Genomic DNA, 13,632 nt, shown 5'->3' on the forward strand with positions numbered 1-13,632 from the left:
TACCTGGAAAGGGTACCATTCAGAATTGAAGGAGAGATAAGGAGTTTCGTCAACAAACAAAAGCTAAAGGAGTTTATCACCACTAAACTGGCCTTACAAGAAATGTTAAAGGTACTTCATTAAATAGAAAAGGAAAGGTCATAATTAGCAATAAGAAAATTATTAAAGAAAAAAAAATCTCACTGGTATAGGTAAACATACAGTAAAGGTACTGGGTCAACCACTTATATAACTATTATGGAGGTTAAAAGACAAAAGTAATAAAATCATCTACAGCTACAATAATTAGTCAAAGGATACACAAAATATGTGTAAAATATGATGTCAAAAACAAAACGTGGTGGAGTAAAAATCTAATTGTTTAGAATGTGCTCGAACTTTAGTGACCATCAACTTAATATAGACTGGTATAAACCTAGGATGTTGTATATGAACCTTATGGTAACCACAAATGAGATACCTATAATAGATACACAAAAAATTAAGAGTAAGGAATAAAAACATAACACTAAGGAAAGTCACCAAATCATAAAAGAAAGCAAGAGAAAAAGGAACAGAGAAGAACTACAAAAACAACCAGAAAATAACAAAATGTCAGTAAGTACATATCTATCAATAATTAAATATAAATAGACTAAATGCTCCAATCAAAAGAAATAATGTGGCTGAATGGATAAAGAAACAAGACCCACCTACACATTACCTACAAGAGACTCACTTGAGATCTAAAGACATACACAGACTGAAAATGAAAGAATGGAAAAAGATATTCCATGCAAATGAAGCAAAAAAAAAAAAACACAACAAAGTAGACTTCTTTAAAAAGATTTTTTATTTATTCGAGAGAGAGTAGGGAAGGAGAAGATGTAGAGGGACAAGCAGACTCTGCCCTGAGTGCAGAGCCTGACATGGGGCTCAGTCACAACTCTGAGATCATGACCTGAGCCAAAATCCTAGAGTCGGATGCTTAACCGACTGAGCCACCCAGGTACGCCACAAAATAGACTTTAAAACAGAGATTGTAACAAGAGAAAAAAAAAGGCATGGCATAACGATAAAGGGATCACTTCAACAAGAGGGTATGACGCTTGTAAATATCTGTGCACCCAACATAGAGGCAGCTTAATACATAAAACAAATATTATCAGACATAAAGGGAGAAAATTACAATAGTAGAAGATTTTAACACCCACTTACATCAGATGGATAGAACATCCATACAGAAAGTCAATAAGGAAACATTGGCTTCAAGTGACACATTAGTCAAGATGTACTTAAATATATACAGAACATTCTATACAAAAACAGCAGAATACACATTGTTTTCAGGTGCATGTGGAATATTCTCAAGGACGAGTCACATGTTAGGCCAAAAATATGCCGCAATAAATGTAAGAAGCAAATATATCAAGCATATTTTCCCACCAGAACAGTATGGAATTGATTTCTAAATCAATTACAAGAAGAAAAGTGGAAAAAAACACAAACACATAGAGGCTAAACAATATGCTACTAAACAACCAATGGGTCAATGAAGAAACCAAAGAAGAAATCAAAAAACTCCTAGAGACAAATGAAAATGGAGATACAGCATTCCAAAATCTATGGGACATAGCAAAAGCAAGTCTATGAGGGAAGTTTAAAGCATATAGGCCTACCTCAGGAAATAAGAAAAAGTTCAAAAAATAATCTAACTTTATGCTTAAAGGAACTAGAAAAAGAACAGACAAAGCCCATAGTTGGTAGAATGAAGGACATAATAAAGTTCAGAGTGGAAACAAATGAAATAGAGACTAAAAATCCAATAGAGAAATCAATGAAATGAGGAACTGATTCTTTGAAAAGACAAACAAAATAGATAAACCTGTAGCCATACTCATCATGAAACAAAACAAAACAAAACCAGAGGGCCCAAATAGAAATGAAAATTAGAAACATAATTAGAAATGAAAGAGAAGTTACAACAGATGCTACAGAAATGCGCCTGGGTGGCTCAGTTGATTAAGTGAAAATTGGGTCAATTCTTAGAAACATAACAATTTTCCAAGACCCAACAACAAAGAAATAGAAAATCTGAACAGACCAATTCCTAGTGATGAAATTGAATCAGTAATAATAAAAACAAAAACAAAAACAAAAAAACTCCCAATAAACAAAAGTCAGGACCAGATGGCTTCACAAGTGCGTTCTACCAAATACTTAAAGAAGAGTTAATACCTATCTTTCTCAAATTACTACCAAAAAAACACACGAAAAAACAAAAACCAATGAGGGCAAAGAAATGCTTCTAAACTCATTCTGTGAGGCCAGCATTACCATGATACCAAAAGCAGGCAAAGAACACCACAAAAAAGGAAAATTATAGGCCAATATTGCTGATGAACATAGATGCAGAAATGCTTAACAAATATTAGCAACCCAAATTCACCAGTACATTAAAAGGATCACCATGATCAAGTGGGATTATTCCAGAGATGTAAGAATGGTTCAATATCTGTGAATCAATCAATGTGATACACCACATTAATAAAATGAATGGTAAAAATCATGTGATCATCTCAATAGATGTGAAAAAAAGCACTTAACAAAATTTAACATGCACTTATGATAAAAACTCTCAACGAAGTGAGTAGAGAAGGAACATACCTCAACATAATAAAAGCCATATGTAACAAACCCACAGGAAACATTATACTCAGTATGGAAAAGCTGAAAAGTTTTTCTCTAAAATTAAGAATAAGACAAGGATGCCCACTCATGCCATTTGTATTAAACATAGTATTCTAAGACCTAGCCACAGAATCAAGCAAGAAAAATAAATATAAGGCATCCAAATGGAAAGGAAAAAGTACAACCCACTATTTGCAGATGACATGGTACTGTATATAGAAAAGTCTAAAAACTCCATCAAAAAACTAATAAATGAATTCAGTAAGTCACAGGATACAAAATTAATATACAGAAATCTGTGGCATTTCTGTACATTAATAACAAACTACTAGAAAGAGAAATTAAGAAGATAATCCCATTTACAATTACATCATAAAGAATAAATACCTAGGAATAAATTTAACCAAAAGCATAAAAGATTTGTTCTCTGAAAACTGTAAAACACTGATGAAAGAAAGTGAAGACACCAATGGAAAAATCTACCTGTGCTTATGGATTAGAAGGATTAATATTTTTAAAATGTCCATCGTACCCAAAGCAATTTGAGGATTCAATGCAATCCCTATCAAAATACCAAGGGCATTTTTCGCAGAACTCGAACAACTAATACTACAATTTGCCTGGGACCGCAAAAGACCCCAAATAACCAAAGCAATCTTGAGAAGGAAGAACAAAGCTGGAGGAATCACACTCCCTGTTTTCAAACTATACTACAAGGCTAAGTAATCAAAACACTATGGTACTAGCACAAAACAGACACATAGACCAATGCAGCTGAATAGAGAGCCCAGAAATAAACCCGTGCTTATATGGTCAATTAAACTTCAACAAAGGTGGTAAGAATATACCAGGGCGAAAAGACAGTCTCTTCAATAAATGGTGTTGAGAAAACTGGACAGATATATGGGAAAGAATGAAACTGGACCACTTTCATACACCATGTACAAAAATAAACTCAAAGTGGATCAAAGACTTAAATGTAATAGTGGAAACCATAAAATTCTTAGAAGAAAACATAGGCAATAAACACTTTGACATCAGTCTTAAGTGATATTTTTTTGGATCTGTCTCTTCAGGCAAGGGCAACAAAAGCAAAAATAAACAAATGAGACTATATCAAACAAGGAAGGTTTTACATAGCAAAGGAAACCAAAACAAAAAGGCAACCTAGTGAATGGAAGAAGATATTTGCAAATGCCTTCTCTCTAGCTCAGAAATTCCTACATGGCATCTTCTTCCAATAGGATGTGCTTCATCTACATTGAAAATCTATAGTTTGGTGTAGCCACCTTCATGAATTACCTGAGCTAGATCTTCTGGAGAACTTGCTGCAGCATCTATGTCAGCACTTGCTGTTTCACCTTGAATCACCATGAATCAACAACCTCTGCCAACTTCAGACTTTTCTGCAGCTTCCTCACTTCTCTCAGCCCTCAGAGAATTGAAGAGAGTTAGGACCTTGCTCTGGATTAGGTTTTGGCTTAAGGGAATGTTGTGGCTGATTTGATCTTCTATCCAGACCACGGAAACTTTCTCCATATCAGCAAGAAGGCCATTTCACTTTCTTATCATTTGTGTGTCCACTGGAGTAGCACTTTTAATTTCCTTCTAAGGACTTCTCCTTTGCATTCACAACTTGGCTAACTAGAGCACGAGGCCTGGCTTTTGGCCGACCTTGGCTTTCGACATGCCTTTCTCACTAAGCTCCATCATTTCTACCTTTTGATTTAAAGTGAGAGATGTACAACTCTTCCTTCATTTGAACACTTAGAGGCCATTGCAGGGACTATTGATTGGCCTGACTTCAATATTGTTGTGTCTCCAGGAATAGGGAGGCCCGAGGAGAGGGAGAGATGGTGGAACAGTGGGTCGGTGGAGCTGCAGAACACACACAACATTTACCGATTAAGTTTACTGTCTTATATGGACACAGTGTGTGGTGCCCCAAAATAGTTACAGTAGTAACATCAAAGATCCCTTATCACAGATCACCACAGCAAATATAATAATAATGAAAAAGTTTAATATATGTGACATAGAGACACAAAGTGAGCAAATGCTTTTGGAAAAATGGTGCTGATAGACTTCTTGATGCAGTTACCATAAATCTTCCATTGGTTAAAAAAACAATGCAAAGCATCTGCAAAGTGCGGTAAAATGAAGTATGCTTGTCCCTCACTGAAGAAACCAAAATCAATCCAGAACCCTAGCTGCGAGGGAGTCAGAGAAATACACTTTTGAGCTTTCTAGACTCTTCAAAAAATGAAGGGTCACCAGCAAAAGGTTGAAATAGATGCTAATGGAGCCTTGCTATAGTATCTACCAAAGGGATACACTGGTGAATGTTTCCCTGGTGCAGCTGGGAAAGATGAGAGAAGAACTAGCTATATGAAAACTTGGGGGGATGCATTCTAGGCAGAGGAAAAACGGTTAAAGAGGCCTGGAAGTGAGAAAGAGTAATAATTAACCTAAAACACAAACGACAAAAGTACCGAGCTCCTCCCAGAGCCTCCCCCACAAAAATACAAATGGCAATTTCAGGAAACGCAAATTTTCATTTAGAGCATTGATGCAGTAAGTAGAGATGCTACCACATACCCAGTCTAATCCTCCGCTACACGCACGCAGAGGCTGTGGTCCCCTGTTTAGCCAAGAGTTATGGAATACCCCTTCTCTCATGTGTGAGGAAGCCTGACAGTGACATGAACGTGGAATCAAGCTTGAAAAATACAACATAACCTAACATCTGAGGGGCACCCATCCAATTCCCTTCACTGAGGAGAGGGTCCCAGACAGAGGCTGAGCCCTGTATAGGAAAGTCACTGGTAAGAATCAGATGCTACCTACAGGGTGGTATTTTGTTCCAAAGTGAGAAGCCAATAAGAGATCCTGGAGTCCTGTGGCCAGAGAGATAAATATACTATATGTTCAGAATATTAAGCCTCGGAGACACTCTAACCCAACCCCCTCATTTTACAGGGGAGAAAATAGGTTGGACGCCTTGTCGAGGGTGAATAAAGTCAGTGGAACAATGGGACTAGAACCCTTAATAGCAAACATACCTTTTTTTTTTTTAAGATTTTATTTATTTATTTGAGAGAGAGAGCGGCGGGAGGGGCTGAGTGGGAGGGAGAGGGACAAGGACAAGCAGATTCCTCGCTGAGGTTGGAGCCCAACATGGGGCTTGATCTCATGACCTTGAGATCACGACCTGAGTCAAAGTCGAGTCGTCCACTTAAAGAACTGAGCCACCCAGGCGCCCTGCAAACATACCTTTTTACCATGTGCTTCACTTGGGTCACAACGGGGTCAGTTGTGTTTTTTAAAAAATTTTGCAAAAACGGTGAAATGGGCCAAAGCATTAGAAATAAAGGGTCATAAAAAGGTTCCTTAGATGAAGAATTTCCTCTAAAGTGTCCTGGAAGCTAAACTAGTTTCTTCATTAGTTTAAGTGGCAGATCCAATTACAGAACTCAGAAGAAAAATGAGATTATACTACTGACCTGTTTGCCAGATTGAATCTTTAACCCATTGAGCTTCATGTACTTTTGGCATTCCATATTTGGTTAATGAGACACAAATTAAACTCCCAACTATAGAAGAGCTTAACTATATTTGAATTAAGCGATAAAATATCTAATCGCTGTTGCCTGAGGACTCAGAGGCATTATGCTCTCTTGTGGAGGAATAAGCAGTGTTCTGTGGGATTCGATGATAGCAGAGTTGAATTGGATTATTCAACCATAGTACACATACACATTTATAGCACCTTATCGCTTTACAAAATCTTTTTTTTTTAGGATTTTATTTATTTATTTGATGGAGAGAGAGATAGCGAGAGCAGGAACACAAGCAGGGGCAGTGGGAGAGGGAGAAGAGCCTTTCCGCTGAGCAGGGAGCCGGATGCGGGACTCGATCCCAGGACCCTGGGATCATGACTTGAGCCGAAGGCAGACGCGTAACCGACTGAGCCACCAAGGCGCCCCAGAAATAACATATTTTTAAAGATTTTGTAAAGTAAGAATTCTGAACCTCTGTATCACTGAGCACGAGGTTCGGAAGGAAAACGTTTGCCCGTCCCCACGGGGTCAGCTCCAAAAGGCTATGTTGCGGTGCGGGGTGACCGAACACACACAAGAAAAGACTGTCTTCCCTCCGTAGAGAGGTTGGGGATTTGAGTGTCCAAGGAGAGAGGCGCAAGCTGTTGGCCGTCATTATCCCATCCCTTAGCATCTAGAATATCCTTTGTGGAAGGAAAGAAAGAAAATTTCTGTAAGAATAACGATGCCCTAAGGAAAAAAAAAGCATCTGTTGTCTGGTAGAGTGCAGCCTGCGTCAGGGAAGCAGCTGCAGTCTGCTTTGAGTTACAAGGTGGGCTCATTCCCCCCTCTGCACTGGGGGCTTGCACCGCAGTTGACTGCTGCCCTCCCTGCTGTCGGAGGCCACTGTAAGCAATGGAGCCCCTTATCTAAACAAGTCCAGTCCTCCTCTCTGCCCCTGTTCCAGCCCATGCAGTAGCCTGTGGAACTGTCTTAACAGAATGCCTATTTCCTCGTGCCCGTTGGGCTTGGGAAAAGAGTCTTAGTCTGGACTATGAAGAGGGTGACATCAAATTAAAGTTTAAATGTGTCCGATATATGTAAGTACAATGGGAAGTCAAGAGAGCAGGAGAATGGGCAAGCGCCCCAAGATTGGTAGGGGGAGCCAGTGGATTGCTCCATCAGATTTTATTCCTTTGGCCTTTTTGCTTCGGAAATGATGGAGGTAAAGCAGAGTAGTGATATCCTAGACGCTTCTAGGAAAATTAAGGGGTTTGGAGGGAGTCAAGGAAAAGACATTAAAGGGAAGGAGCCGGGTTCAGATTTCCTAATTTGTTTTCCCTCTGCCTGGCACCAAGTTAAAACCTCTTTTCATCAGGTGAATCGCAGCCCAATCTGGCTAAAGCAGTTGAAGGGCTGGCAAGGAAAACGGTCAAGGGGGTGGGGGGGGTGGGGGTTCCTGCAAGTTCTGATGCCCACCGCCCCCCCACCGCCCCCGGGCAGGAAATCTAAGAGAGAAGCCTGAAAGCCCTGCGCAGTCCGAGGGAGCCAGGCACCTTGGCCTTGGCCGGTCTTGCTTCATGAGAATTGGGGCTCAGAGTGGCCTGATTTCTCAGAAGCCAGAAATCCTTCTTTGTTGTTGTTGTTGTTAAAATCTCGCAATTTTTAAACAGTATAACAGATTGGAATGCACTTGCCAAGTCTGCTAGTTTTCCAACTCAGGTTCATGGGCTTCATCCTTCTTGGTGGTTTTGGGAGCTTAAAACTGGAACTTATGACTTATATTAGGTGAAGGGAATAGGATTTTCCCCTCTCACTCATTTAATAAATGTTCATGTTAACAGTTTTCAAAGCTGTAGCCATGATGGGTACAGGGATGTGTAAGATACAGTCCTGCCTATAGATCCCCGGGGACTTAGGAGACAGATAAACAGGAAATTACATTACAGTGAACTTCCTGTAATTAAACAGATATTCCCAAGGTGGGGTCCACACTGAAGGGCATTTAACCTTTCTTTGGAGGTGAGCTGTGCCTTAAAGGAGTGCATCTAGTGCTTTGTAGGAGGTACAAATGAACAGTGACGAAAGGGAGCAAGGTATATTTGAAGAAATTGCAATTATTTACTACAATTAAATGATTATCAAAACCAGGGATATTAATTAAAAGACAGATTCCCCTCCAGAAAACAAAACTGGCTTCTCAAGACCCATCTCAGATTTACTGAATCAGAATCACTGAGTTTTTTTTAACGGGCACCCTAGGTGAGTCTCACTATCAGGCTTGGGTGAAGTGCGTTCTGTTCATCTCCACAGTAGAGATTGTGTCAAATCTGAAAATAGGATAGTCTGCCTAGATTAACCAGCTGGGCTACTCTGGGCAAGGCAGCTAGCCTCTTTGTGCTTATGCTTCTGTACCTGAAAAATAGAGCTAGAGTATCTGCTTAATAAGATTGTCTTGCCAATTAAGCAGAAAATAGTTAAAACATTATCACTATCCTGCTCACCGCTTGATCCCCAGCCCATAGTACTGGGACAGGTCCAGAATAATTACTCAATAAATATCTGTTGAATGACTAAGACTGGGGAGGTATCAGGGGCCAGATCCCTGGAGTCCTTTGTTCTGCTGACTGCTCTAGGTACAATCTCCAGGCAGCCACCATCTCTCCTCCACCCAACCTACCTGGAACCATATTAGTTACCCCCCAAGTGACTCATTTAAAAAAAAAAAAACAAAAAACAAACCAGAAGTAGCTCCTTTATCAAGAGATTTCTAGGGCGCACATTAAAAAGAAACATGATGTGCTATTTCCCTGTAGTAAAGTGAGAAAACTTTGTGAATCACTGCTGCTATATAAAATTCACAGCTCTACTTCATTTTGTTCTTCTCTCTTTACCTAAGGCTGCTGTGGTACCATCTGCTCAGACGCTTAAAATTACTGACTTCAGCTTCAGTGACTTTGAGCTGTCTGACCTAGAAACGGCACTGTGCACAATTCGGATGTTCACTGACCTCAACCTTGTGCAGAACTTCCAGATGAAACATGAGGTAGGAATACAGTCCTGTCCTTTGGAGGAGAGAAGGAGAGAGGGTGTGTGTGTGTGTGTGTGTGTGTGTGTGTGTGTGTGTGTGTGTGTGTGTGTGTGTGTGTGAGAGAGAGAATTAATCGATATCACTGTCACCTAATGCCTACCTGAGATTTTTAAAGAAAAATGATCAACCCTAAAAAGACATTTGTTGGGTTCTTACTATTTGCCAAGCACCAAGTTGAAGAACAGGGGAGAGTACTCCCAACAGTGGGAGCAGGGTGTGTGCAAAGGCAGGATGAGAGAGTGGGGCTGGGGCTGCAGAGCCCTGGCGGAGGGAGGGTGGTAAGGGAAGCAACTTGGAGAGGAAGGTAAGCAAATCGGATATAACCCTGTAGGCTATTCAGAAGAATTTGGATTTTATCCTGAAAACAATGGTGAGTCACTGAGGAGTTGTAAACACGGAAGTAACTTGATCCGATCTCAGAGGTTATGATAACACAGTACTGAGAAGGACCAAAACAAAGTGAACTCCTTTGGAAATGAGGGAGTACAGGCACTTGATGTGAGGCCAAGCTTGTGGTTTGAACAGGGGTTACCCGTATGGGGGGGGGAGATGAAAACTGATTTTAACCCCTGTTGATTACCTTATTCACCTCTCAGAAAACAGCAGGGCTTCGATCAGTATCTTCTAATACCCATCTGGAGATACCAGGGAATAGCTATGTATAGCATCAAAGAATAAGGGAGAAGAGAAAGGATTGTTTGGGGGAAAAAATGTAGTAATTTGCCTTTAGAGTTAATTTTTTTCTGGTCAATCAAATTTCTAGTCTTCTTTTACAGATTTCCTGTCTAGAAATTTAAATACCTTGGAGGCCTCTACTATTTAGCAATCCACAAATTCATAAAATGAAACTTTATTAATACATACAGTGTACCAGGCACCATGCTAAGCCTTCATTTCAGTGAAGAGTTGTCCCTGCTCTCAAAAGCCTTCCAGTTAGGAACGAAAAGGAAGGGCTAATATAGCTAGGTTAAGACAGTGCCATTGATGGTATTCTTGGGGTATTCTTTCTTAAATACAGCCAAAGTTTATATGACTCTTGGGTGAAAACAAAGAACGACTGTCTGTGGACTCTAATAATACTTCACTCTTCTTAGAGCCATGTTGATTAAAGGACATCATGTTACTTGATTATTTCAAAAAGCTCTCAAGAAGGCTTCTCTGGTTATTACTGGCCCTCTTTGAAATTCAGATGGCGTGAGAAGAGTAGGAAGATCATGGGTTTTAAGTTATAGCTCTATTAGTCATTAGCTCTTATTTCCTTAAGCGATTCATCTCTCAAATTCTCCATTTCACAATCAGTTATGACTTCCCCAGTGGGAGTCTTGTAAGAATGACACACGCATTGATGTGACTGTATGTACACATGTGGATATAGGTATACCCCTATCTCCTATGACGTTTTGCTCCTTATTGTATCACCCTATCATGTTTCTCTACTGTAGGTTATAAGGCTCATTTTTAAAAGGTTTTTCTATTAATGGACTAAAGACCTCATTTAGAGCCAGTTCTCAATGTGAAACTCAGTTCAGCTTCTTGCTGGTTGCATGACCTTAAAAAGCAAGACAGCATTTCAAATCCCTTTCCATTCTGAGATTTCCCATACGTTAAACTAGTAACGTTCTGTTGAAAGAGCCCAGCCAGGACAAAGGAATCTGATCCTTATACCTATTTATGAAGTTTTTAAAACTTGATTTATTTCTTATTTCTTAAAAACCTATAAGTTTTCAGATAGCATGTGAGTGTTAGATATGATGGTAGTCATTCAGAATTTTTTTTAAAATATTTTACTTATTTAAGAGAGCGCACGTGCACATACAAGCTGGGGGAGGGGCAGAGGAGAGGGAGAAGCAGACTCCCCGCTGAGCAGGAGCCAGACTTGAGGCTCATGACCTGAGCCAAAGGCAGACACTTAACCGACTGAGCCACCCAGGTGCCCCAGTCACTCAAAATTTCTTTAGCAATCTTTATTCTTCCCTTTTCTTGAATTTTTGTTCATTAGGCAGGTATTTTTCTTTAATGTCTTGTTCATTTACTCTCCTTTTCTGTTTGAATAACTACTATTCTGATTCCGGCCAACATCAACTTGAATACCACAGTCATTCTGATTGGCCTTCCTGCCCTGGTGACTCTCCTGTCGTGTTTATTTGAGATATTGTTGTCAGTATAATTTTAGGGTGATAAAATTTTTAAAATGTTATTGCTGGAGAGGATGTTAGCATCATGAAGCTTCCCCGTCAAAGAATCTTTCCTACTGAAAGGTCTGTCAAATCTTCATGTCTCTTCTTGGCTTCCAAATCTTGAGTTACTCTCCTACAAACATGGCAACCATTGCTCTTGCTGACCTATGAAACAGACTCTTGACTCTACTTGAACAAATCTGCATGTGCTGTGTGTATCTTCACCTTCTGTCTTTCACATGTCATTCATCTCCTGAATGGACAGCCCCACTTGCAAGGCTGCTCCACTACTTGCCACAGCACACTTTTCTCGTCCTCAGAGCCTGACTCAACCCTAGTTTTGACTTCATACCACTTGGAATACTGTTGACAATTTGTGGTCTTGATTTTACTTCTTTTATATGTGCACTTTTATTATTTTCACTCCTGATTGAGATTCTTGAGGGCAGAAACTGAGCTGTTTTCTGGCTCTTCTCTTTCTCCCAGAGCATCTTGAGTCTGCCACTCAGGACATAGGAAGCCTTTGTCATTGTTGGAGACTGATTAGTGTATTGAGCATGCTCCCTAGAGTCATCCACATTGTACCTAATTATTCAGTAGTCCCATACAAAAGACTGTATTGCAGATTTGAACATGCCAGGCATATCCACCAAGCACTGAGCAGATCTGACTGTAATTTTCCTAAGTGCTGTTAACATCCTGATAGACCTTTAAATACACGGAACAAACTGATGGTTACCAGAGAGGAGGGGGTTGGGGGAATGGGCAAGATGGGTGAAGAAGAATGGGAGATACAGGCTTCCACTTATGGAATGAATAAGTCACAGAAATAAAAGGCACAGCATAGGGAATATAATCAATGATACTGTAATAAGCTTGTATGGTGACAGATAGTAGTTAAAATTGTGGTGAGCAAGGCACGATATACAGAGAAGTTGAATCACTATGTTGTGCACCTGAAACTAATGTAACATTATGTGTTAACTATACTAAAAAAAAAAAAGTTTTTAAAAGATTATCCTGATAATGTAATCCAAAACTGTACTTAAATCTAGTTCCTAACTAATGTATGCATTGGATTACCCAGTTCTCTTAGGCCCATCTTATTAGAAGCATAATAGAATAGTCCTTCAGGAATTAATATTTCATGGAGTCATTTTGGTCACTATTTAACATTATATGATATATGTGCACATTTAATTATATCTACAGATTTATGATTAGTAAAGAGATATATCCATAGGTTAAATTTCTGGGTTTTCCTGCTTATTTTCCTTGATTCTTTAATTCATCACCGATAATTTTCTCTAACACTTGATAGTTATAAACATATAAGCATATCCAAGCAAGTTTAGAGCTCTTACTTAAATTCTGCCAGTAAGACGAAACTATCAGCTCTCCAGCTGATTTTGTTCAGAAATGGTTATGGTGAAAGAAACTGCACTGTACTTGGGATTAACGCATGTCAGTCTTAGGCACACAGAAATCCTCTGCTAAATATGGTGACTTGGAGATGCAAGAGCTAAGGGACATTCGGGTTGCTTGTTATCAGAATTCCCTGTGAACTGTGTTATAGAACAGGAACAAAAGACCTGAAAAGAAAAGGAGGGTTATGAAAGCACTGATTTTCTACCAAATCCTATATAAGCAATTTCTACCAACAAAGAAGAAACCTTGTTTTTGGCCTACTTCTGCAGCCAGTCATTCTGTGTTGAATATTGTTAGAGCAACATTCTTTTCCCTGGTACTTTTTCCATACCCCAGGGCGATGCTGTTTGTGTTTGAAGTATCTCCAGTGATATACGTAAGAAGAAGCACATATTTATTTTTACAGATCCTCCAAAGTATAGTAAATCATTCAGAATTAAAGAGAGGGAGACTCTGATGCTAACACAAACAAAAAATAACTATGCTTAGAGCCCATGAGTCTCTGGGGACTTTATTGAATACACTCCTTAGAAGTTGAATTAAACCCAGCTTTTGAGATTTTCTGAAGTCTGTCTCCTTTTTTTTCCCATCTTTTAAAATAAATCTTTTTCATAGGGACCCCAGGGCTTTATTTTGCATATGTATTTTTAAAAATTACTTCTTGGTAACCAAGCAGTAACTCTGCCTGAATACTTAAGCGTAGTTTAAAAGGGACAAAAGACCTGCT

At 39.4% G+C, this 13,632-nt stretch overlaps 1 protein-coding gene across 3 annotated transcripts in view; it reads left to right on the forward strand.

Annotated features, from left to right (window-relative positions):
* Positions 1 to 13,632, forward strand: part of PDE5A (phosphodiesterase 5A) — a 141,510-nt gene that overhangs the window by 95,776 nt on the left and 32,102 nt on the right. For all 3 annotated transcript variants that reach the window (XR_003606763.2, XM_028087393.2, XM_028087395.2), the window contains exon 12: positions 9,109 to 9,255. Coding sequence is in view for 2 of the 3 variants with exons in the window: in XM_028087393.2 (XP_027943194.1) it covers positions 9,109 to 9,255 (147 nt within the window). In the remaining variant the exon portion in view is untranslated. The remainder of the gene's footprint in view (positions 1 to 9,108; positions 9,256 to 13,632) is intronic.

Source organism: Eumetopias jubatus, unplaced genomic scaffold (assembly GCF_037043125.1).
Source record: "Eumetopias jubatus isolate StellerSeaLion01/CBP00866 unplaced genomic scaffold, mEumJub1_p1.0 scaffold_2, whole genome shotgun sequence".
Lineage (NCBI taxonomy): Eukaryota > Metazoa > Chordata > Mammalia > Carnivora > Otariidae > Eumetopias > Eumetopias jubatus.